Below are 27,219 nucleotides of genomic sequence, written 5' to 3' on the forward strand. Positions count from 1 at the left end.
TTGCGTAACGTACCTATTTACAGTGAAATTCTCAAACCCGAATATATCCAGCAGCCCAATAGACCTTCGTGCAGCTTTGGGCTCATTGGATAGGGGTCTGTATATAGCAGCGTTGATTTTGTCCACGATCCATACGAACAACCTTCCATATATGCCCTGGAGGGACAGCGGTGATTGAGAGATTTACTTGGCATGCATTGGGCAGATTTGGATCTATATAAGTATCTGACCTATTAAACCAGTTGTTATGGTTGCCCATAGCGTATAAAGAAAATAATATGGCTCTGCCCCAACTCCTGAGCTGAATTAATAGGTTTTGCCGTGTAACATTCAGGTTACTGTTATTTTGCTTCTTGGCCTCAAGATGGCAGCATTTGTTCCTGCAAAGATGTTTTTTAATGGCACAACCTGACGAAGATATGAATTGCTATAATATTAATAAAACACAAAAATGCAATATAAAACCTGCTAGATCTTTCCAAGTTACATAAATAACTCTTATTTCTTTACCTTAACAAATGCATCCCTGACATCGAGAGCCTGCTCCATACTGAGAGGGGTGGAAACAGTTTCCCCTCGTGTGATTATAGTCCGACTTGTGAGGCAGTTCATCAGTTCCTGAGGCCCGACCTAATGAGTAATGTAACAAAACATTAACTGTGCTTGGCTAAGAAAGCTGTTTTCCCACACCTGGCACAGATCCTACCTGATCCTCATTGTAAGCAGCAGTCCTGCCCTGCTTTATGGCTGAGATTCTAGCTATCTGTATAACAGAGCATTCTGTCACAGTGGCACAGATCCTATCTGATCCCCCCATTGTAAGCAGCAGTCCTGCCCTGCTTTATGGCTGAGATTCTAGCTATCTGTATAACAGAGCATTCTGTCACAGTGGCACAGATCCTATCTGATCCCCCCATTGTAAGCAGCAGTCCTGCCCTGCTTTATGGCTGAGATTCTAGCTATCTGTATAACAGAGCATTCTGTCACAGTGGCACAGATCCTATCTGATCCCCCCCATTGTAAGCAGCAGTCCTGCCCTGCTTTATGGCTGAGATTCTAGCTATCTGTATAACAGAGCATTCTGTCACAGTGGCACAGATCCTATCTGATCCCCCCATTGTAAGCAGCAGTCCTGCCCTGCTTTATGGCTGAGATTCTAGCTATCTGTATAACAGAGGATATATAATATGTTACAGTTTGGCAGAATATATGTATATACTAACCTCTAGTAAGGTGGCAGCAGTGGTTAATGAGGTGGAATAGACCACTTCACAGGCATCTAAGTTATCATACATACGAGCTGCAAGAAAAAATACATTAGGTACCATCATTATATATATATATAGTTGATCAGATGTGTCACTGCTAAAGCTGATGAAGTGTAATTAAAGGTGAAACACAAAAGTCTACTGATACCTTCATAGCGCAGGTTTCCCATGTGCAATATGGCAGCCAGGAGGCGGGAGATCTCCCAGTTCTCAGTGTCGGTAAACATCAGGACTTTCATGGCGGAGCGAATGTTGGCGTATTCCTTACTGTCGTCTCTCCCATCACACGTGGTGCATTTACCCTGCAAACAAAGTAAAAGGTTTGTTAAAGTGTATTAATGTGAATAGAAGGCAGCAGATCAGTGTGTTTTTCCATAATTAAAAATGAGCAATGGGGGCAGTTGGGGTACATTTCAAGAAGAAAAAATGGTGGTGGGCCAAATGCCTGAAATCGCTGCAATGCCAAGGCCAGTGTCATTTCAACCAATCAGCATCTATCTTTGCTCAGTCTTAGTTTGCACAAAAATAGCCACTGTCTGATTGGTTGCTGTGGGTGCGGCACTGGGGCAGATTTGCTCCATGTTAGTAAACAAGCTGAGTATTTTTACATTTGAGCATATTTTTACTCTCATAATCCCAAACACAGAGTCTGGGGATTAGTGATTATATCCCGGTCACTCTATTTAGCTTATCAGTAGCATGGGGGGGGCGGGATTAGAGAAACGCTTAAGAGTACATTCATGTGAATAAGGGAATTCTGCGTGCAAATTCTTTTCCCTTTCTCATCGTGTTTGGAAGCCAAAATAAGAACTTTATAAGCCACAAAATTTCCTGTGTGACCAGCACACACCACCATACCTCCCAACATTTGAAAAAATGTAAAGAGGGACAAAAAGAAATGGTGTGCGTAGTGCTGCAAAATGTTTTGACCACGCCCATTTTTGTGACCACACCTCCCTAAATAACACTTCCGTTTTTTACAAAATTTGGCTAAAGTTTGAACACATTTCTGGGGGTTTTGGGGTCTTGTTTTATTTGTCTCAGTTCCCCTAAGAGACACGTTTAGCTTATTAGTTACAATTGTATCTCAGTGCAGGGGGTGAGTATTCTGGGCTCTGCCAAAAGCCTCCTTATTTAATTAAGTTTAAGAAACTTTGTATCTTTTTTAGTGTTCAGTGCAGGAGATCAAAGAGAAATGAGGGAATTTTCAATAAGAATCTGGGACTGCGGGCTGAGCTATTAAAATCAGGACTGCCCACGAAAATCGGGAGGTATGCACACCACTGTGTTGTTATACAGAGGGAGATGTGAAAGGTGGTACCATGTTAGCAAGGGGTAATACACAGGGTCGGACTGGGTCAGCAGGGCACTGGAAAAAACCAGTGCCAGACCCAATCCCCCTGGGCCACCAGTCTACCTCTTCTGACACACTGAAGGTAAGTTTAATTTACACGCGCTCTGAGGAGGACCCTGCGGGGGTGAGGTGGGCATGGCAGGGACCCCTTGGGGGATACAATGGCCCGGGGGCAGTAGCACTGCAACCACCAGTCTGACCCTGGTGATACAGAAGTGGGACTGCCAGACCGCTTGCTATTGGTTACACCTGTGTGTGCCAGTAAGAGAGACATGGCCGGTAAATCCTCACCATACAGAGGTAGTTGTAGTCAGAGGCCTGTCCCAGGCTGAGCTTCTTCTTCTGTTCCGGAGACATTCCTTTCAGCATACAGTAGAATATGTGGTAGTTCCGCTCATCTTGGGCCTACAGAATAACACAGAGACTGATTAGTGTTCCATGCCGGGCAAGGCTAAAGCCATGAATGTGTGTTATGAGCCTAATGGCAGACAGGGGGTATCAAATATAAACATATTAGAAACTGCTGCCATGTTGCTTGAGTCGGCCATTTTATTCCTGGCACTGGAGCCCGGTACCTGTCGGCAGACACGAGACTTCTCCAGGAGATACTGCTCAATCTTCGCCCCTTCGATAGCCCCTTTCTTGTTAAAATGAATGTCGATGTATTTCCCAAAGCGGCTTGAGTTGTCGTTGCGAATGGTCTTGGCGTTCCCAAAAGCTGCCAATGAGAGAATAGGAATTTAGTGACCATTACATTTTAGTGACCTTTACATTTACTTACATAGGTGCCAATTTGCAGCTACAAAATAGCAATAATAAAAAAAGTTAGAACTGAACTGGGGCAGTTTACAGCCTATGTTAGTAAATCAACCCTAGAGGATCTCATTTAATATCAGGGTAAGTTGCAAAAAAAATTAGGCACAATTCCCCATGTTTTTCCCATAGTGCACCATACCCTCCTCCCAAACCCAATGCCAAACTTGCCCTGGTTGGACATGGGTGTATGTTTACAGCTACATTTGACTCCCAAGGCGATATATGTAATGCACAATGCACAAGGCGTAGATACAGATTGGAGTGACTTGTGCCTGGCATCTCATTCCCATTATGTGCCTGGAGGTTGTACTCACAATAGGAAATGGGGCCTGCTGGGAGGATGGTTAGCACTGACCTTCCAGTATGGGATTGGCCTCCAGGACCTGTTGCTCGATCCACGAGTGCTGCCCACTGATGGCCGCCAGGAACTGCAGGATGAGCTTGGTGCTCTCTGTCTTCCCAGCCCCTGACTCGCCACTGGAACATCAATATCAATGTGTAAGGGAGGGGTTTCTTATTTTGATTCATATTTGAGTATTTAGCAGTCACTCACTAGTACCCCCTGCTCACAGTGTTGGTACAACCTGTTCTCTCTAAGCTCCCAGTACCCCCTATGCAAAGTGTTGGTACATCCTGCTCTCTCTGGGCTTTCAGTACCCCCTACTCATGGTGTTAGTTCAACCTGCTCTCTCTGGGCTCCCAGTACCCCCTACTCATGGTGTTAGTACAACCTGCTCTCTCTGGGCTCCCAGTACCCCCTACTCATGGTGTTAGTACAACCTGCTCTCTCTGGGCTCCCAGTACCCCCTATTCACAGTATTAGCAGGCCAGCATTTGTGGCGAGGACACAAAGGCCCGGGCCTAGGGCGGCACAAGCATAGGGGCGGCATGCCGCCCCGCCGCAGGCAAATTTTAACATTTTGCTCCCATACGGAGCAATGGGGAACTCTCCCCACTGCTCCGTATGGGAGATTCAACTTTGGCGCTTGCGCATGCGCGTTCGCTCGGCGGGCGGGGGGGTTCATGATGCGTGTTGGCGTGGCGGGGGGGATAGGGGGCGCCAAATGGGGGCGGCCTCGGGGCGTCCCCAGTACAAATCCGGCGCTGAGTATTAGTGTTGGTACAGCCTGCTCTCTCTGGGCTCCCAGTACCCCCTACTCATGGTGTTAGTACACCCTGCTCTCTCTGGGCTCCCAGTACCCCCTACTCATGGTGTTAGTACACCCTGCTCTCTCTGGGCTCCCAGTACCCCCTACTCATGGTGTTAGTACACCCTGCTCTCTCTGAGCTCCCAGTACCCCCTACTCATGGTGTTAGTACACCCTGCTCTCTCTGGGCTCCCAGTACCCCCTACTCATTGTGTTAGTACACCCTGCTCTTGCTGGGCTCCCAGTACCCCCTACTCATGGTGTTAGTACACCCTGCTCTCTCTGGGCTCCCAGTACCCCCTACTCATGGTGTTAGTACACCCTGCTCTCTCTGGGCTCCAGTACCCCCTACTCATGGTGTTAGTACACCCTGCTCTTGCTGGGCTCCCAGTACCCCTACTCATGGTGTTAGTACACCCTGCTCTCTCTGGGCTCCCAGTACCCCCTACTCATGGTGTTATTACACCCTGCTCTCTCTGGGCTCCCAGTACCCCCTACTCATGGTGTTAGTACACCCTGCTCTTGCTGGGCTCCCAGTACCCCCTACTCATGGTGTTAGTACACCCTGCCCTTGCTGGGCTCCCAGTAACCCCTGCTCTCTCTGGGCTCCCAGTACACCCTACTCATGGTGTTAGTACACCCTGCTCTCTCTGGGCTCCCAGTACCCCCTACTCATGGTGTTAGTACACCCTGCTCTCTCTGGGCTCCCAGTACCCCCTACTCATGGTGTTAGTACACCCTGCTCTCTCTGGGCTCCCAGTACCCCCTACTCATGGTGTTAGTACACCCTGCTCTTGCTGGGCTCCCAGTACCCCCTACTCATGGTGTTAGTACAACCTGCTCTCTCTGGGCTCCCAGTACCCCCTACTCATGGTGTTAGTACACCCTGCTCTTGCTGGGCTCCCAGTACCCCCTACTCATGGTGTTAGTACACCCTGCTCTTGCTGGGCTCCCAGTACCCCCTACTCATGGTGTTAGTACAACCTGCTCTCTCTGGGCTCCCAGTACCCCCTACTCATGGTGTTAGTACACCCTGCTCTCTCTGGGCTCCCAGTACCCCCTACTCATGGTGTTAGTACACCCTGCTCTCTCTGGGCTCCCAGTACCCCCTACTCATGGTGTTAGTACACCCTGCTCTCTCTGGGCTCCCAGTACCCCCTACTCATGGTGTTAGTACACCCTGCTCTCTCTGGGCTCCCAGTACCCCCTACTCATGGTGTTAGTACACCCTGCTCTCTCTGGGCTCCCAGTACCCCCTACTCATGGTGTTAGTACACCCTGCTCTCTCTGGGCTCCCAGTACCCCCTACTCATGGTCTTAGTACACCCTGCTCTCTCTGGGCTCCCAGTACCCCCTACTCATGGTCTTAGTACACCCTGCTCTTGCTGGGCTCCCAGTACCCCTGCTTACAGTGTTGGTACAGCCTTATATCTGTGGGCTTCCAGTACCCCCTACACATAGTGTGTGTTCACAGCCCACCCTCTAAGTGACCCCAGAACCCCCTGCTAACAGTGCTGGTACAGTCCGCTTTCTGTGAGGCTCCAGTACTCTCTACTCACAGTGTTGATACAGACAGCTCTCTCTGGGCTCCTATACCCCCTGCTCCCAGTGTTTGTACAGCCAGATCTCCATGTGCCAGTGTTGGTACAGTCCTTTCTATGCTTCAAGCACCCCTGCTCACATTATTGCTACAGCCCGCTCTTTCTGGGATCCCAGTAACCCCTGCTCACATTATTGGTACAGCCCGCTCTTTCTGGGATCCCAGTAATCCCTGCTCACATTATTGGTACAGCCCGCTCTTTCTGGGATCCCAGTAACCCCTGCTCACATTATTGGTACAGCCCGCTCTTTCTGGGATCCCAGTAATCCCTGCTCACATTATTGGTACAGCCCGCTCTTTCTGGGATCCCAGTAACCCCTGCTCACATTATTGGTACAGCCCGCTCTTTCTGGGATCCCAGTAACCCCTGCTCACATTATTGGTACAGCCCGCTCTTTCTGGGATCCCAGTAATCCCTGCTCACATTATTGGTACAGCCCGCTCTTTCTGGGATCCCAGTAACCCCTGCTCACATTATTGGTACAGCCCGCTCTTTCTGGGATCCCAGTAACCCCTGCTCACATTATTGGTACAGCCCGCTCTTTCTGGGATCCCAGTAACCCCTGCTCACATTATTGGTACAGCCCGCTCTTTCTGGGATCCCAGTAACCCCTGCTCACATTATTGGTACAGCCCGCTCTTTCTGGGATCCCAGTAATCCCTGCTCACATTATTGCTACAGCCTGCCTCCTGCTCCCCTGTAACCCCTGCTTACAATGCTGGTACAGTCCGTTGTCTCTGGGCTCCCAGTTTCCCATGCACACAGTGTTGGCACAGTCAGTTCTCTGCCTCCAGCACCCCCCTGCTCACATTATTGGTACAGCCCGCTCTTTCTGGGATCCCAGTAACCCCTGCTCACATTATTGGTACAGCCCGCTCTTTCTGGGATCCCAGTAACCCCTGCTCACATTATTGGTACAGCCCGCTCTTTCTGGGATCCCAGTAACCCCTGCTCACATTATTGGTACAGCCCGCTCTTTCTGGGATCCCAGTAACCCCTGCTCACATTATTGGTACAGCCCGCTCTTTCTGGGATCCCAGTAACCCCTGCTCACATTATTGGTACAGCCCGCTCTTTCTGGGATCCCAGTAACCCCTGCTCACAATGTTGGCTTAGCCTGGTGTTTGCTGCCAGCACTAGGTTCTATGTACTGGTCTAAATAATACACATTCCGGGGCAGAGGATCCCGGTTAGGGAGGCTACAGACCCAGTGTTCAACCAGAGGGTAAAGTTACAGTTCATGTCACAGGATACCCGGTAGTCAGGTGTCATGTCCTGCTACTCACGGGTACAGTTGCCTGAACCCACAGTATTGCTCATACTATTTAATCACTGGGAGGGACTCACCAGTTCTTTAATCCTATATATATTCAGTAGTCATGTAGAAGTCACGGTTCCTGCTTGCCTTCCATGGGCCAAACAAGCATATAGTGGCAATCTATATTAATGCATCTGGCGCACACAATGCATGGCTCTCTATTCATTCCAATGGATATACCAGCTGCATCACAGAAAAACTGCTTCATATTTTTTATTAAGCAAGTCAGGGACTTGGAAAGGCCGGGGACTTCTAACTGACCTTGGACACATAATAGGCCTTGCACTGGTCAACCTGGGTTTGTAATCACCCAAACTGGACTGGGACCTGCAACCTGTATTTTTACCATCATGACCCACAGTTTTACCCATTTCCCATCCCGTTATCTAGCAGTGACATCATCGTAAGCAAAGAAGTGATGTCATCTAGAATTCATTTGTAACCCCCTGAACTGCACCCTATGTGCCCCCCTATTTAGTGCCCACAATACCAATTCCAAACCACAACAGGGCTGTAACCCAGCCAGCCGACTCACCTAATGATGCAGCACTGGTCTTTATTGTTGCGTTGCATGTTAAAGTAGCAGTTATCCGCTATGGCAAAGATGTGCGGTGGCATTTCCCCGATCTTCCTGTTGGTGTACAGGCGGATTTGATCGGGGGTGTAGATAGGCAGCAGCTGGTAGGGGTTCACGGCAACTAAAATGGAACCGGTATATGTCTGCAACAAACACACAGGGGATGGAACATAGATCAGCCGACAAAATCACAGATGACTTAAAAAAACATAAAAAATGTGGAAAAATTGTCCCCACCCTAGTAACCCATAGCAACGATTAGCAGTTTCCTTTTAATAGTTAATTAAAGAATAATGAAAATGCTTTGTTGCTATCGGTTATATCCCATAGCAATGCGTGGCTTTCAATTTAACATCACATGACTAATAGTGGCTAACTACCGACTGGTTGCAAAACTGAGACACATTTTGATGATATTGCTAAATTCCATTTTATTTTTAATTACCACACATGGAGATGCTTAGTGGCCCCTGGAGCTGAGGGAGGAGTCAAGTGAGTGAAGTTCTACTTTACTGTCTTTCTGACCCCTCCCTCCTGTTTAATATTTATTACAGAACAACTGCATGTTACTGCGCATTCCATGACATGTGTAAGGCAAGCTTGCATGCAGTTAGTATGTGCCATACATGGATTATAGGATGGAAATAAGGAAGGGGAATGTTGTCCGATTAAAGAAAAATATGCCCAAATATATTTCAAGCTTGTGGTTGGCAAGCAAGAAGAAACCTGAATAATCGCACCTTTGCATCTCTTCAGTTATCCAAAGTTTTCACCCAAAGACACACGGAGCTACTAGTAGCAGCTACTTGTCACAGCTACAGAAATAGACAATGCTGATCATATACTGATAATTGTCTCTACGTGTGTTTTAGCAGAGGCAATTCTCAGTATTGTCTATGGCGTTTAGTAGCCGTGACAAGTAGCTGCTACTAAATAGCTCTGTGTGTCTCCACCCTAAGGGCAGTTGCACATGGGGAGATTACTCTCCCACAATAAATCTTCGCTATTGCGGGTGACTAATCACCCCATCATGCCATCCCTTCGGCAAGAATGTAAATACCCGGTGGGATGGCATATACATTGCTTCGGTTTTCCAAAGTCGGGCAATTTTGCGTTGCGAGGCAACTTCGTACTACTTTGCTGCCATTTCGGAGCGGCAGTTGCCTGCAATAGCAGAGATCTATTGCGGGTGACTGAACTGCTCCGTGGGTTCTTACCCTTAAGGGTGAAAACACACAGAGCTACTAGTAGCAGCTACTTGTCACGGCTACTAAAATAGGCAATGCTGATCATTTACTGATAATTGTCTCTACATGTGTTTTAGCAGAGGCAATTCTCAGTATTGTCTATGGCAGGAGATTTTCTGGTGTTTGGTAGCTGTGAAAAGTAGCTGCTACTAAATAGCTCTGTGTGTCATTGCAGGGTCGGACTGCGGGGTGCAGGGCCCACCCGCACCCCCCAAGGTGCCTCCCACGCAGGGGCCCCGGCGCCATGCACCCATAACACCCCCCCTCCGACGTTCTCCCCTTAACGTGTGTATGTGAAACGCATCAGGGGAGGACATACGAGGCCAGAGGAAGTGGCAGTAGGGTCGGGTCTGGGCCACTGGGGCTCACCAAGGCTGGGGCCCACCGGGTATTTTCCCGGTCTTTGCCCTAAGACAAAATAAATGATGGGGTGGGCTGATTATAATGTGTAATGCTATAAACCAAGGTCTAGTGGCCCATGGAATGATCAGCATTATGTTAGCAAAAGCAACATGCAGGGAGATGCGGGAGGCCACATTGGTGGAGAGCACAGATGCGCTGGATGATGGGGCAAAGATCTTGCTGGGGGTGATGCTGAAATGGAACAGCCAGACCAGGGACAATGGGTACTCATGTGACAATGTGGCCTGGCAGTGCGTTACTTACCCTACCGCCGCAGTTAGTCTTTAGGACAGAAAAATGCTTGTGTTAGAGACAGCTCAGAAGGTCCATTTAGGGTTAATCCCACAGATTTAACATGATAAAACCCCATTTTAGATAACTGTGTCAATAACTCACACACACAAATATATACAGCATGTACATAGCTACATAGGGCACTAGACATAATTCAGTTTGAGCAATGTAGCAGAAACGTTCCAGGGACAAGACATATTTTGGCCTTACATTTTTTGCCAAACACGGGCAAGAACTAGGGACTAATTCACTGAGCAAAGAAAACTGGGGGCAGCTTTAGGCAAGTTACTTGCAAAGTGTAAAGGCAGCATTGTATTTGCAAAATAACTCTGCCTTCATCCTGAGTCCCACTTTTCACCTTTCATAGATAACAACAGGACAGCGCCACCTGCAGATAAAGTGCAGTTTATCTGTTTAAAATAAAACCGCTCAAAAATGAACAGGGAAAGGCCCTACAATAAAAGTAATTTCAATTAAAAAAAATGAAACTTCCCCTTTAATACATAAAATACCAACCAAAAAACAGTTCTAGTATACAGTATAGTAAGCTGGCTGGGAAGAATAGGAGCTGATGGTCACAAACACCAGCGAAGGCCCCTTTAACCTAAAGTATGGACCTCCCCAGCTGTTGTTGATCTACAACTCAGAATCTATAGATTGTCAGTGGGATCCTGGGAGTCAAACAACAGCTATCAATATCCCATCAATATGTGATAGAAATACTATAAATGCTATAATAAATAAAAGTTTCCCCACAGGCCCCCCAGTAGTCATTCTGTATCGGGCAAACAGCATAAGAATAACATAGACACAGGAGCAGATAATTTGATGGATGCACGAGGAGAATGAGTACATTAAGTTACTTCTGTAACTGTACCCAGTGACCTTATTAAAGATTCATGGCGCAGTTAGGGTTAACCTTTGACAAAACAATGACAGCACAATGACACATCGGCAGCAAATTAATAGTTAATGTGTGTTGTAAATCAAGCGCCAAAGGAATCAGCTCACCTTAAGGTCACTGAGGAGCATTCATTGTGGGGGCGAATAAAAAATCACTTTGGGTTAAAATGCCATGTTTTCCCATGGTTCTTTGTTTTTTTCCCCTTACGCCATTCATGTGCATCTAGATGCACCTTTACAATAAATGGCAGCAGCAAATACTGCTCAGTTAGCACCCTATGTGCCAATGCAATAAATTTAGTGGGGGGAAAAATGGGGTGATGCAATTGAAAAGAAAATGTGCATTGTTTGTGCTGTTTGCCTACACAGATAAGGCCAAACACAAAAATTGCCCTCCTCCTATTTCCCCCACTCACATATATCAGATGCTCGCGGTATCGGATGAGCAGGTTACGCAGGATTCCCGCCTCATTGAGATCTCCCAGACGGATCATGTCTTCCACCCCATGGATTGATGTCGGGTGCATCGGTTTGATATGAGACGCATTTTGGGGCGAAATCCAATGTTCCTTAATAAAATCAGAAGAAAAATTGTTACTTTGTTCTGTTCTGATTCACATAGAGAGAAAGATTTGTACTTGTTCTGGTAGGGGTGAAAATGGACAGGTAGTAACATATGCATGAAAGAGAAAGTTTGTATTCCTCTTAACTTTTAGGGGCAGATTTATCAAGATGTGAGTTCAGGGCTTAATCCAAAAAAGTTCACCCATGTTCTATTCATTCCTATGGGATTTTTAGAAGTGCATTTATCAAAAAGTGAGTTCTAACTTTTACCCATTGATAAATACACTTCTTAAAATCCCATAGGAATGAATAGAACGTGGGTGAGTTTTTATGTATTAAGCTCTGAACTCACATCTTGATAAATCTACCCATTAGTGTAATGTAAATAATAAAAATAATAATAATTATACTTATTAATTAATATTTGCATGGCTTTTTACTGTTTTTCTGTGCTTTGTAATAGCTTGGAATTCAATCCACTAGGCGGTTGCTGGAGTTACATAGGAGAGAGTTAAATAGGGGTAGATTATGTAAGTAAAACAATACAGGTATGGGATCCCTTATATGGAAACCCGATATCCAGAAAGCTCCAAATTACGGACCCCATTTAAATCAAATAATTCCGATTTTTAAAATCAATTTCCTTTGTATCAATTTGCTTTGTATTTGATCCCAACTAAGATATAATTACCCCTTATTGGGGCAGAACAGCCCTATTGGGTTTATTTAATGGTTAAATGATTCCCTTTTCTCTGCAATAATAAAACAGTACCTGTACTTGATCCCAACTAAGATATAATTACCCCTTATTGGGGCAGAACAGCCCTATTGGGTTTATTTAATGGTTAAATGATTCCCTTTTCTCTGTAATAATAAAACAGTACCTGTACTTGATCCCAACTAAGATATAATTACCCCTTATTGGGGCAGAACAGCCCTATTGGGTTTATTTCATGGTTAAATGATTCCCTTTTCTCTGTAATAATAAAACAGTACCTGTACTTGATCCCAACTAAGATATAATTACCCCTTATTGGGGCAGAACAGCCCTATTGGGTTTATTTCATGGTTAAATGATTCCCTTTTCTCTGTAATAATAAAACAGTACCTGTACTTGATCCCAACTAAGATATAATTACCCCTTATTGGGGCAGAACAGCCCTATTGGGTTTATTTAATGGTTAAATGATTCCCTTTTCTCTGTAATAATAAAACAGTACCTGTATTTGATCCCAAGATATAATTAATCCTTATTGGATGCAAAATAATCCTATTGGTTTAATTCATGTTTTATTGATTTCTTAGTAGACTTAAGGCATGGAGATCCAAATTACAGAAAGACCCCTTATCCAGAATACCCTTGGTCCCGAGCATTCTGGATAACGGGTCCTATACCTGTAATAATAAACATCTAGGAACCTTGGGGCCACTAGCAATGATGGTATTCTAAATATATAAATATCTATATATATATATCTATATATATATATATATATATATATATATATATATATATATATATATATATATAAAATGGGATAATGGGTGAGTGCAGAGGATCTGTTGTTGTTGTTTCTATATATATATATATATATATATATATATATATATATAAACAGCAATTTCAAATCCAGTGAGATAACATCCTAATATATTTATTCAAATAATATCCCTGTGTACATATATTGGCTGTGGGTACTACCACGCACTGGTAAGACTGGGTAACAGTCCAGGGTCTCAAATAATTTGGGGTATAAATACATTTTTACACATGTTATAACTATTGTCTAATGTAATAAATGGGCTGGACATAAGAGGATAGCACTATAATACAGCCCTCCACTTTTTCATTGGTCCACACAGGAGCCCCAGCAATATGGGCAGGTAGGTGAGATATACTGATACATACATTGCCTTCATCGTCCAGCACTTGGATCTGACCAGAGTCACAAAGTTTGACCACAGCTCCCACCGGGACATCAAACTCACGCCCTGTTTTGAGGTCCAACCAGACATAATCACCCTAAAAAGAGCAGAGAGTGGAATTATACAGACATATATACAGGAATATCAGCATTAGGAACTACCCCAAGTGCCTCAGGGATTGCTCAGTTAAATGGACTGTTCACCTTTAAATGAACCTTATGATATGGTATGCTGTAATGCTATCTGGTTGCTTGGGCTCCTCTTACCCTAGCAACCAGGCAGTGCTTTAATTAGCAGGCTGAAGGATAAATAAACAAGGGTCTAAGCAGAAATGAATTAATCGGATTTTTGGTTGGCAGCCATCACTGACCCTGGCCTGAGAGTGAGGCAGGATTGAAATACAAAAACAGAAAGCTGACCAGCTGCAAAAAAATTCAATATCAAAGGCAGATTAAAAATTGACTTCCCCTTTAAATTAAAAGCATACCGTTCTGCCATGCTTACAGTATTGCATTTTTTTTTAAAGAAGTCACCCAGATTCCAAATATTTAAAGAATAAAGGTATAGTGCATTGTCAGCAGAGAGCACAGCGTTTCATCCCTGCTTATTGATACCTATGAGAAGGAGTTGCCATATTGGCACAGGCACAGCAGCAACTTGCCCTTTTATCTGAATGACGCAATCTATTAATGGCCACTAAGGTAATACCTTTCAATACACCTTACAATAACAATCTTTCCTGCGACCATTGGAGCTGAATCGTCAGTTATGGAGGTAGAAACAATAGGGATTCTACTTTCAAATGGCAATTCAGCGCTAAATGAAGATTTTGCTTGGGTGCCCGAGCAAAATCTTTCGTCCCGCCCTAATATCTGTGTGTATGGCCACCTTACTCCTAAACCACCCATGCCAATCACGTACCCAAATAAATCTATATGCAGTGTGCCTTTGTAGCTTACATTGGGACAGTATATACATACATACAAGAACAATAACGTATAATATACAATACTAGTAGCAATAGCCAAAAGAGTTGACCGGGAGACAAATCTAGGTGGGCCCTGTTCCCGTGCCATGTATTAATGTGGGTACCACCACCCGAGGGAAGGACCAGGTAGCCCAGCATCCATCTTATAGTATTTGGTGTAGAACCTCAAACCCTCTCAGCAAACTTATTCAGAGCCACACAATCTGGAGGCAGGTGTAATTAGTATAAGTATAATGTAGTATAATAAAAGCTGCAGTTTTGGGAATGTCTTCTGTGTATTTTCCCAATATCTTGTATGTTTTTCAAGACACCATCCCACCGGCGAATTACATTCTTGCAGGTCAGAAGGCATTTTGGGGAGATCTCCCTGTGTGTCACTAGCCTTAAGATCAAGTTACCAACCATCCTGCCCTGGTCTTGCCCCGGGGGGCCCTGGCGGCACAGACCTGCCGGCGCTCACCCTGCCCGGCCGTTCCTCCCATGACGCATTAAATTTACGCTCAGGAGTGGATGTCAGGTGGGGGACCCTGCAGAGGGTTGGGGGGGTTTAGGGGATGTGGCCCCTAGGCGGGAGCCCCGGTGGGCCCTGCACCCCCCAGTCCGACCCTGCTGCCCTGCCAGGTTCCCCTCTTCTTTCACTATCTGTATTAACATATCCTTCCCCAAGCATTTCCTTCTGTGTATCTGACCATAAAGGCTGCTGTTTCTCTCATGTTGTACAACATTCTGCAGTCAGCTGTTTCCCACTGGGCATCTGGCTCAAACAGTAGTGTTAAATAGATGCCCCCATAATATATTTGGGCCGAGAATGCTGTGGTTGTTCTACAAAATCAGCACTTTGCTGGTTACCTAGGGGGTACCCTAAAGTTTAACTGGGGGGGCCCCTGGTAAAGTGCCTCATTGCAAAAGCACCCCTGTGCAAGCTTGATCAGAGGAGTTATATGCAAGATACACACAATACAACACAATGCACTGCCTCGTAATGGAAATATAAATCATTTTGCTTTGTGCCCTTTAGTGGAAGAAGCACGGCGGGATTTGGGATTTGCCACCTTTTCTGGAAAAAATACTGGCCTTCCTAGATATTTTAACCCTTTTGCCTAATAATAACATAGACACAGGCATTGTTTTTATTGGCCAGGCCACGGGGCAAACCTAGGTGGGATGTCCAAGCAGTTACTAAACCAGTAACTAACAGGCATCAGCTCTGCCTAGGTTGGTAAAATGATGCTTGATGCCAATGTTATTAATAAAGAAGATACATATATAATATAGGAAGGTCTGTATTTATTACAGAAAAGGTGACATCCCTATCTCTGTGCTCAGACTCGAACCCCCTTGGCTACAGGGCGCCCAAAGGCCACCCCACTTCTTTTCGCTCACATATGGAACACTGGGGACGGGATGTGCTTACGTTTTCTGGGTGTCCCATCCCCAGTGCTCCGTATGGGAGCAAAATGTAAATGCCACCCTAGGCCTGGGCCTTTGTGGCCTTGCAACAAATCCGGGCCTGCCCCTTGGCTGGTGAATATCAGTGGATCACTAAGATCACTCGCATCCTGAGGTATGGAATTAAGTGGATCAGGTGAGTATGTTGTGGAGACAGGGGCAGGCTGGGCTTGGGGCCTAATTGACTAGTTATTACAAATTTATCACCAAGTACATTGCCAGTAAATTTGTTAAATACCAGTAAGGTGGCAACCCTACTCTCCTGAGTCTCATTCTGAGGTGATTATTTTAACGTGCACCTGCTTAGCCCTGGGTGGGGCATTGAGTCAGGGTTTGGAGATACAGGAACAGGAAGTGAGGAGGTGGAGCCAGGAGAGGGGGCATCTAGTTCTACTATACCTGCCTTGGGCATAACAAGAGGTCCCTGCCATGGCTCAGGTATCACTGGGAGAGTGATTGAAACTGATTTTGACCCATTCCTTTCTCATTTACAAAGTGTAGGGTACGAAGTGCAAAAAAATGGGCACAAACAGAGGCGTTCTTCACACTTTGTACCCTGCCCGCACTCTGTGCTCCAAAAGGGATATTTCCTATCCCCTAACATGCACGTCATTCAGACGCTGGTGGGTGCAGGCCGTAAGGAGGCCTTCGGTGGACATAGGGAAGTGCATCATGGTAGCAAACATGGAGAGGATATTCTAGCAGCGGATTTTGACTCTGATGGCCATTTTGGGGATCAGTGGGTTGATCCCAGTTACTCTGTGTAGCTTGTAAATGGTGGGAAAGGATTAAAGCAGCGTTTGGGGCGCTGAACTGGAAGGGCCACTGCTCAGGTACAGGTGGATTTAAACCCAATGGGCTTATGTGTGTATTATTACATAGATGGAAACAAACCCCTAAATATAAATGGTTAATTAACCATCTGCATTCTGTATATTGTGAGATTATACACACTACAGCACAGGGCAGGAGTTGACAAAATGTCATTACAGATAATGTAGCTTCCAGGCCATAAAAAGTACAACTCCCAATGTTAAAGGGGACTTTTCACCCTAAATAAAAATTCCAAATATTTTTCTATTGTGTTTGTCAAGCAAAATAATCTTCATTTACACTTTATAAATAATGTAAATCTTGTTTCCTTCAGTCCCGGAATTACACAATCCCAGCCAGCAGGCGCCATTTTGTGGGCACTGTTATTAAGGCAAGTTTTGTATCATCCCAATATCTTGTGCATAAGATAGAATGGAGGACCTTATGTACATGCACTGGCTACACAAATGAACATCTAGGAAGTGCTGAATGGAAAGTGAAAGCAATTGTCTGACCCTCCTCTATGCCTAAGGACAGCTGGGATGTGTAAATGCTTTTATAATGGGTATGGATGTGGGTTTCATGTTTAGTTTGAAATTACTTTTTTTTAGATTTTGAATTATATGACTTTCTCTTTGGTCTCTTTCCAACTTTCAAATGGGGGTCGCTGACCCCGGCAGTCAAGAACTTTTACTTTGTAAGATTACAATTTTATTGTTATTGTAACTTTTATGTTACTTATGTTTCTATTCAGGCCCTCTCCTATTCATATTTTAATCTCCCGTTCAAACCACTGCCTGGTTGCTAGGGTAAATTATACCCTAGCAACCAGACAGCTGCTGAAATTCTAAACTGGAGAGCTCCTGAATGAAAATCTAAATAATCATAGAAAATTAAAAAAGAAGACCAACTGTAAATAATATCAGAATACCAATATCTACATAATACTAAAAGTTAATAAAGGCTGATGTCCCACACAGAGGTTAGTTGCCTGCAATAGATCGCTGCTATCCCAGATAGCAGAGAGCACCCACGGTGATCTATAGAGATCTATCATGGATGACTAAATTGCTCCGTGGGATATTAGCCTTAAGGGTAAGAACCTACGGAGCGATTGTGTCGCCCGAAGTTGCGCAAAGTTGCCTGCAGGAGGAGCAACTTACCGAAGCGATGTAAAGGGCTTTCCACCGATGACTCCTATTGTTGCTGGTGGAAAGCCTTTTCTCAGCGGTTTGTCAGGGGCTCTATCAGGGGCGTCACAATCGCTCAATGGGTTCTTACCCTTAAGGTGAACTATTTCTTTAAATCAACAGATGCACATTGCATGGCTAAATTGCAATCAGTATAGTCTGCAGCATGTATGTAATTACAAATTACCTATTTAACATATCTGAAGCCTCAATTATCATTGTCCCACGCATACCTGACAGAGCAATAAGGGGGTTAAAATTGTACCTACCACTCATAATGGGTGCAGCCTCACCGAGCACAGGCAGCACTGTGTGAGTGAAACCATTGTACAATCAGGCCTGGAATCGAGGCAGATCAAGTGCCATAGAACCATCACAAAATCATGTAACATGCCACATTCAGTTACTATGAAAGGATGAGAGTCCGAGAGGAATGTAGGGAGGCTAATTTGCCAAGGGGATGCTGGAAGTTGTAGTCCAACAGAACCTCACAGCTCTAGGTGTCTTTGCCAAACTAGGCCCTTCAGATCTGAGGCCAGAGGATGGAAACACTGGAAACTGGATCATAGATATTATGTCCAGTCCTGTGAATGTGCAGGTAAATAAAGGGGAGATATGGGGGGCATCAGATCTTCCCTGCTAAAGGGTTGTGGTGGCCTTGGGCCCAAAACAAATAGTGTAACCTATCTAGACTAATTCATTGTTGAACCTTAGTTCTCCATCAAAACCAGCCCACCCTTGGCCCAATAACTACAATATAAAACAAGTCTCACCGGCAGCAAAGTGCTTGGTTTCAGAGCCTGATTAACGTTACGCAGCAGAGCCCACTTGCCCTGATCCTTCTCCAACGTTTCCTCCACTCCACGGCGTTGGTACATCCTCACCACCTCACGGGTATCCCCAAAAACAACTCGGCCAGGTTCCAAAGTGAGATCCAGTTGTGCTCATATCTCATGAAGCAAAAATGCCTTGAGGTGGGTCAGAGATCTTCAGATAGAATGGGAACCTTAGTCTCCAGTGGACTGGAAGGGCGTCACCTTATATTCCAAGATGGTGGACACCAATATCCTCACACAGGGAGCACAGTTACCTCTCATGCTCTGTATAGAAGGTCTCCATCCATCTTGTTTCAAGATGTTCTTCTCCTAAACCGGTTCAAAGATCGACTCCAAAGAACAAATTGTTCCTAGAACCCTCCGGGGCAGGCTGAAAGAGCAAAGCGGCTTCCTTGGTTGGACTTTGAGTTGGAGAAGGTTTGGTGGTACTGATTAATCTGCAGGGCGAGTCGGTCCCACACAGCAAGTGGCTTCTGATTAACTTAATACCCTCAGAGGAGCGAGGAGCAACTCAAAACCGCAGCCCATCTGCAATTCCCTTAAAACAGGATATAAACAGATAACCCGCTTCCATAGCAACGCATATTAAATAATTGATGGATTTGTCACCTTTCTTAAGTAGCCTGGGCTCCTCGCCGTATGAGTGTCCCTTCTGCTGGGTTAGTGTGAATGCTTGGCCCCCCCCTAGCCAGAAAGCACCGGGGGGGATTGTATTAAAGTGGCTCCAGGAAGGCAACTCCCAGCATCCTTTGGAAGCCCTCAGGGACTACATGGTTCAAAATTGATTTGTTAATTAAAACAGCAGTTTTATTCTTTTTTTTTATATATATATATATATATATATATATATATATATATATATATATATATATATATATATATAACAAAATTTCCTAATTTTTTATTTTTTTTAATCCCTAAGTTATAATGAAAGTATGTTGGAAAGTCTGCCAAAAAATCATTTAAATATTGAATAAACCCAATAGGATTGTTTTATATCCAATCAGGATTAATTATATCTTAGTTGGGATCAAGTACAGGTACTGTTTTATTATTACAGAGAAAAGGGAATCATTTAACCATTAAATAAACCCAATAGGGCTGTTCTGCCCCCAATAAGGGGTAATTATATCTTAGTTGGATCAAGTACAGGTACTGTTTTATTATTACAGAGAAAAGGGAATCATTTAACCATGAAATAAACCCAATAGGGCTGTTCTGCCCCAATAAGGGGTAATTATATCTTAGTTGGATCAAGTACAGGTACTGTTTTATTATTACAGAGAAAAGGGAATCATTTAACCATGAAATAAACCCAATAGGGCTGTTCTGCCCCAATAAGGGGTAATTATATCTTAGTTGGATCAAGTACAGGTACTGTTTTATTATTACAGAGAAAAGGGAATCATTTAACCATGAAATAAACCCAATAGGGCTGTTCTGCCCCAATAAGGGGTAATTATATCTTAGTTGGGATCAAGTACAGGTACTGTTTTATTATTACAGAGAAAAGGGAATCATTTAACCATGAAATAAACCCAATAGGGCTGTTCTGCCCCAATAAGGGGTAATTATATCTTAGTTGGGATCAAGTACAGGTACTGTTTTATTATTACAGAGAAAAGGGAATCATTTAACCATTAAATAAACCCAATAGGGCTGTTCTGCCCCAATAAGGGGTAATTATATCTTAGTTGGGATCAAGTACAGGTACTGTTTTATTATTACAGAGAAAAGGGAATCATTTAACCATTAAATAAACCCAATAGGGCTGTTCTGCCCCCAATAAGGGGTAATTATATCTTAGTTGGGATCAAGTACAGGTACTGTTTTATTATTACAGAGAAAAGGGAATCATTTAACCATTAAATAAACCCAATAGGGCTGTTCTGCCCCCAATAAGGGGTAATTATATCTTAGTTGGGATCAAGTACAGGTACTGTTTTATTATTACAGAGAAAAGGGAATTATTTAACCATTAAATAAACCCAATAGGGCTGTTCTGCCCCCAATAAGGGGTAATTATATCTTAGTTGGGATCAAGTACAGGTACTGTTTTATTATTACAGAGAAAAGGGAAATCATTTTCAAAATTTACAATTATTTGCTTATAATGGAGTCTATGGGAGATGGCCTTTCCGTAATTTGGAACTTTCTGGATAACGGTTTCCGGATAATGGATCCCTTATCTGTACTAAAAACATCTGCGGTGCTTTGTGCCCTACACTTTCACATATCAGCCCCTCTGCCAAACCTAAACACTGGTGCTTGGGGGAATTGGTTAATTACGGCATTACGGTAAGGAGAGGAAATATGAGTTAAGCACTATCAGCATTGGAATGAAACTATAGGGGGTCATTTACAAACAGATGCCCTAAAATGAACTCTCCTTGCACTTCTGTGTAATTGTTTTTTATTGAAGCTGTGCGAGTGCTTCACAAGTGCAGAAGTGAAAAATGGAAAAAAGTCTTCGTGCCCACCTTGTTCCGTAGACTAGGGTGGGCCCCTTTATCCTTGACCTCCTTAGCCAGAAGGTCCGCAGGAGGCAGAGGTCTTCAGTTTCCTTCACTGCGAGGCTGGGGGGGGGCCCTTTGTTCAGTCCCCTGCAGCCAGAAGGTGGAGGTAAATATATATATTAAAAAAAAAAGATATCATAAAAAGTGGTTGCGCAGCAGTACGCTACTGCCATATGTCATGGGTGGTGGTGCAATCCTGTGAATTCAGGACCCCAGGGGTGCAAATCTCTGCCTGCCACTGGGAGTGACAATCCCCATTCAGAAAATGCCAGCTGCAACTTTGCCAACCCGTCAGGTTATGGGATTCATTGGGGGTGGGGAGGAAAGGAGATCTCAACATCAGCATAGGAAGGGGTTATTTACTGTAAGGGCAGTCAGGTTATGGGGTTTCCTACCAAGAGAGGGGAAATGAGTGATTCATTGGGGGTGGGGAGGAAAGGGGATCTCGCCATCAGCATAGGAAGGGGTTCTTTACTGTAAGGGCAGTCAGGTTATGGGATTCCCTACCAAGAGAGGGGGAATGAGTGATTCATTGGGGGTGGGGAGGAAAGGAGATCTCACCATCAGCATAGGAAGGGGTTCCTTACTGTAAGGGCAGTCAGGTTATGGGGTTCCCTACCAAGAGAGGGGGAATGAGTGATTCATTGGGGGTAGGGAGGAAAGGGGATCTCCCCATCAGCATAGGAAGGGGTTCCTTACTGTAAGGGCAGTCAGGTTATGGGATTCCCTACCAAGAGAGGGGGAATGAGTGATACATTGGGGGTGGGGAGGAAAGGGGATCTCACCATCAGCATAGGAAGGGGTTCCTTACTGTAAGGGCAGTCAGGTTATGGGGTTCCCTACCAAGAGAGGGGGAATGAGTGATTCATTGGGGGTAGGGAGGAAAGGGGATCTCACCATCAGCATAGGAAGGGGTTCCTTACTGTAAGGGCAGTCAGGTTATGGGGTTCCCTACCAAGAGAGGGGGAATGAGTGATTCATTGGGGGTGGGGAGGGAAGGGGATCTCCCCATCAGCATAGGAAGGGGTTATTTACTGTAAGGGCAGTCAGGTTATGGGATTTCCTACCAAGAGAGGGGGAATGAGTGATTCATTGGGGGTAGGGAGGAAAGGGGATCTCGCCATCAGCATAGGAAGGGGTTCTTTACTGTAAGGGCAGTCAGGTTATGGGATTCCCTACCAAGAGAGGGGGAATGAGTGATTCATTGGGGGTAGGGAGGAAAGGGGATCTCCCCATCAGCATAGGAAGGGGTTATTTACTGTAAGGGCAGTCAGGTTATGGGGTTTCCTACCAAGAGAGGGGAAAAGAGTGATTCATTGGGGGTGGGGAGGAAAGGGGATCTCGCCATCAGCATAGGAAGGGGTTCTTTACTGTAAGGGCAGTCAGGTTATGGGATTCCCTACCAAGAGAGGGGGAATGAGTGATTCATTGGGGGTAGGGAGGAAAGGGGATCTCCCCATCAGCATAGGAAGGGGTTCCTTACTGTAAGGGCAGTCAGGTTATGGGGTTCCCTACCAAGAGAGGGGGAATGAGTGATTCATTGGGGGTAGGGAGGAAAGGGGATCTCCCCATCAGCATAGGAAGGGGTTCCTTACTGTAAGGGCAGTCAGGTTATGGGATTCCCTACCAAGAGAGGGGGAATGAGTGATACATTGGGGGTGGGGAGGAAAGGGGATCTCCCCATCAGCATAGGAAGGGGTTCCTTACTGTAAGGGCAGTCAGGTTATGGGATTCCCTACCAAGAGAGGGGGAATGAGTGATTCATTGGGGGTAGGGAGGAAAGGGGATCTCCCCATCAGCATAGGAAGGGGTTCCTTACTGTAAGGGCAGTCAGGTTATGGGGTTCCCTACCAAGAGAGGGGGAATGAGTGATTCATTGGGGGTAGGGAGGAAAGGGGATCTCCCCATCAGCATAGGAAGGGGTTCCTTACTGTAAGGGCAGTCAGGTTATGGGATTCCCTACCAAGAGAGGGGGAATGAGTGATACATTGGGGGTGGGGAGGAAAGGGGATCTCCCCATCAGCATAGGAAGGGGTTCCTTACTGTAAGGGCAGTCAGGTTATGGGATTCCCTACCAAGAGAGGGGCAATGAGTGATTGGATGATCTGGGTTCATTCCCAGCAAACATGGCTATGGTTTATATTACAGTTTGACATTAGCCAGGAGAGGAGACTCTTACAGTGGCCCACTGGGCTTGAGCAGGGATTGGCTGGTATAAGTCACATGGCTGGTAGTGACAGTGCAGCTGATGGATGTTTCCCTGAGGAATGAGTAAAGCTTTGCGTATCTAATTTGTAGCAACAACTGTAACAGCAGGTGCCGAGCGGCCGGGGGATTGGGTTTCCCGGGAGGATAAAGGGCCCGATGCACAGGAGCCCCTGAATAATGCAGTAATGAATGCACAATGAGCTGCCGCTGTTACACTGATACCCCTCTTATCTGCCCCGGCACCCCACACCCCAGCGCTCTTCCTCTCTCACTGCCCTGTGTTTGGCACTACAACTCCCAGCATCCTCCTTTGTCTCTGTTAGCTCTGGAGTCAAGCTGCTCCCTGTTTATAAATACAGTAACTATATTATACACAGAAAAAGAGCCAGGAATAATCAGAATAACTGCCCTTATTCAGCATAGGAGGCAAGTGGCATAGAGCAAGCCATAGAGAGGGCAGTGGATCGGCCAATAGGACTGGTTCCAGGGTGAGTGGGCAAGCTAGCTCATAAATGATGCCCACTTGCTTTCCTAGATATTTTCTGGTCTCGATATTCTTGAAACTATAACAGTTCTTTTCCTATATTGTGACTTTATTATGAGCTAAGAGTAGGGGTAGGGTTACTACAACTTTACCTATACTCAGGCCATTTCTCTGCCCCATGTGATGCCCCTACCAGCTCCCCTGACCCGAAGGCCGGTATAATATTAAAAAAAAATGTGGCGACCTTACCAAAGAGGGGCCCTGGCCCAAGGATAATCCTGCAACAGGAGCTTGAATTGGAAAAGTCACACAACCTGTCTAGGGCCTCACTCTTTCTATTCCAGTGCCACTCTAGTGCCATCTAATGGACATATACATACACTGCAACTGCTGCTCAGTAGTTAAATCTGTGTTTTGGCCCTGTCTGTATTCCACTGTGTAATATGTGCCAGATAATCTCCCATAGATTCCCTTTTCTCTGTAATGATAAAACAGTACCTGTACTTGATCCCAACTAAGATATAATTACCCCTTATTGGGGGCAGAACAGCCCTATTGGGTTTATTTAATGGTTAAATGATTCCCTTTTCTCTGTAATAATAAAACAGTACCTGTACTTGATCCCAACTAAGATATAATTACCCCTTATTGGGAGCAGAACAGCCCTATTGGGTTTATTTAATGGTTAAATGATTCCCTTTTCTCTGTAATAATAAAACAGTACCTGTACTTGATCCCAACTAAGATATAATTACCCCTCATTGGGGCAGAACAGCCCTATTGGGTTTATTTAATGGTTAAATGATTCCCTTTTCTCTGTAATAATAAAACAGTACCTGTACTTGATCCCATCTAAGATATAATTACCCCTTATTGGGGGCAGAACAGCCCTATTGGGTTTATTTCATGGTTAAATGATTCCCTTTTCTCTGTAATAATAAAACAGTACCTGTACTTGATCCCAACTAAGATATAATTACCCCTTATTGGGAGCAGAACAGCCCTATTGGGTTTATTTAATGGTTAAATGATTCCCTTTTCTCTGTAATAATAAAACAGTACCTGTACTTGATCCCAACTAAGATATAATTACCCCTTATTGGGGCAGAACAGCCCTATTGGGTTTATTTAATGGTTAAATGATTCCCTTTTCTCTGTAATAATAAAACAGTACCTGTACTTGATCCCAACTAAGATATAATTACCCCTTATTGGGGGCAGAACAGCCCTATTGGGTTTATTTCATGGTTAAATGATTCCCTTTTCTCTGTAATAATAAAACAGTACCTGTACTTGATCCCAACTAAGATATAATTACCCCTTATTGGGGGCAGAACAGTCCTATTGGGTTTATTTCATGGTTAAATGATTCCCTTTTCTCTGCTACACATTAGAACTGCTTTCAGCTAACCTATTGTTTCTCCTACTCCCATGTAACTGGAGGAGTCCCAAGCCGTGTTATTCTCATATCTACCACTAGGGGCATGAGATAATTTTTAGCAATGTCTGCTATTCAATAACTGGACACCAAAGCAAATATTAGATTGGTTACTGGTACAAATATTGTGACTTTTATTATTTTATCCAAAACTGTAATTCCAGATACAATTTGCTTCTCTGGACCATTCTCAGGTCTCTGGGTTCTACAGCCTGTAACCCGGAACCATAGAATGAGCAGGGCTGGCACACTGCTTGCTGTAGATTCTACAATATACAGAATATAATTCAACATAAACAGATCTGTATTTTCATTCCAGAGCAACAGAAATAAAGATCAGGTTACGATCCCTCTCTTGTTGCTTAGATGATAATTATATTTGTACAGTTTATTCACCGCATTCCACAGAGTCTGGTTGTCACAGACAATCCAAGTGGTTCGAACGTAAGTCCATATAAAACCCATAACTGTCACATGTCATGTCCCTTGGCCAGTGTAATCGTTAGATAAACCCATTTCATGTTTTGCTTCTGTCCCAATGGGCCACTCAAAGATATCACTGTGATGCTATTTCTTTAATTGCCCCCATAAATTGCCCTGGAATGGTTCAATGTTCCGCTATTGAAGGCCCGGTGTAAATGTCATCCCACTAACAGTAATATACGGCCGCGGCTATTGATGGCCGCTCCTACTCAATCTATATGCTAATGCAGCTCCGAGGCGTGAGTATGGCGCAGATAATTACTGTAATACTGGGGGGGGGTCGGTAGGAGACAGGGAAGGGAACTTTGTAAAGTTCACAAAGAAAGACATTTCATTACATTCACAGCTGGGCAGTCTTTACTCTTAAACATAATGTCCCTCTGTAATATCCCCCTACTGTAATGCCCCCCTACTGTAATACTCCCCTACTGTAATGCCCCCCTACTGTAATACCCCCCTACTGTAATACTCCCCTACTGTAATACTCCCCTACTGTAATACCCCCCTACTGTAATACTCCCCTACTGTAATACCCCCCTACTGTAATACTCCCCTACTGTAATGCCCCCCTACTGTAATACTCCCCTACTGTAATACTCCCCTACTGTAATACCCCCTACTGTAATACCCCCCTACTGTAATACCCCCCTACTGTATACCCCCTACTGTAATACTCCCCTACTGTAATACTCCCCTACTGTAATACTCCCCTACTGTAATACCCCCTACTGTAATACTCCCCTACTGTAATACTCCCCTACTGTAATACTCCCCTACTGTAATACCCCCCTACTGTAATACTCCCCTACTGTAATACCCCCCTACTGTAATACTCCCCTACTGTAATACCCCCCCTACTGTAATACTCCCCTACTGTAATACTCCCCTACTTGTAATACTCCCCTACTGTAATACCCCCCTACTGTAATACTCCCCTACTGTAATACCCCCCTACTGTAATACTCCCCTACTGTAATGCCCCCCTACTGTAATACCCCCCTACTGTAATACTCCCCTACTGTAATACCCCCTACTGTAATACTCCCCTACTGTAATGCCCCCCTACTGTAATACTCCCCTACTGTAATGCCCCCCTACTGTAATACTCCCCTACTGTAAATGCCCCCCTACTGTAATACCCCCCTACTGTAATACTCCCCTACTGTAATACCCCCCTACTGTAATACTCCCCTACTGTAATACCCCCCTACTGTAATACTCCCCTACTGTAATGCCCCCCTACTGTAATACCCCCCTACTGTAATACCCCCCTACTGTAATACTCCCCTACTGTAATACTCCCCTACTGTAATACCCCCCTACTGTAATACCCCCCTACTGTAATACCCCCTACTGTAATACTCCCCTACTGTAATGCCCCCCTACTGTAATGCCC

The 27,219-nt window shown here is 44.8% G+C and overlaps 1 protein-coding gene across 3 annotated transcripts in view; it reads right to left on the bottom strand.

Moving 5' to 3' along the window:
• myo7a (myosin 7a) overlaps positions 1-27,219 on the bottom strand; it is an 86,046-nt gene that overhangs the window by 36,246 nt on the left and 22,581 nt on the right. The window contains exons 1-12 of one of the 3 annotated variants that reach the window (XM_004912262.4): positions 18,632-19,183; positions 13,402-13,515; positions 11,345-11,497; positions 9,996-10,013; positions 8,041-8,225; positions 3,794-3,915; positions 3,198-3,340; positions 2,914-3,027; positions 1,417-1,570; positions 1,224-1,300; positions 511-630; positions 14-156 (exon numbers count right to left, since the gene is read on the bottom strand). In XM_004912262.4, the coding sequence (XP_004912319.1) occupies positions 14-156; positions 511-630; positions 1,224-1,300; positions 1,417-1,570; positions 2,914-3,027; positions 3,198-3,340; positions 3,794-3,915; positions 8,041-8,225; positions 9,996-10,013; positions 11,345-11,497; positions 13,402-13,515; positions 18,632-18,736 (1,448 nt within the window). In that variant the 5' untranslated portion in view covers positions 18,737-19,183. Of the gene's footprint in view, positions 1-13; positions 157-510; positions 631-1,223; positions 1,301-1,416; positions 1,571-2,913; positions 3,028-3,197; positions 3,341-3,793; positions 3,916-8,040; positions 8,226-9,995; positions 10,014-11,344; positions 11,498-13,401; positions 13,516-18,631; positions 19,185-27,219 lie in introns of those variants that run through there. The other 2 variants (XM_012958126.3, XM_002937249.5) reach the window with 2 other exon arrangements.

This window comes from Xenopus tropicalis, chromosome 2 (genome assembly GCF_000004195.4).
Source record: "Xenopus tropicalis strain Nigerian chromosome 2, UCB_Xtro_10.0, whole genome shotgun sequence".
Taxonomy (NCBI): domain Eukaryota; kingdom Metazoa; phylum Chordata; class Amphibia; order Anura; family Pipidae; genus Xenopus; species Xenopus tropicalis.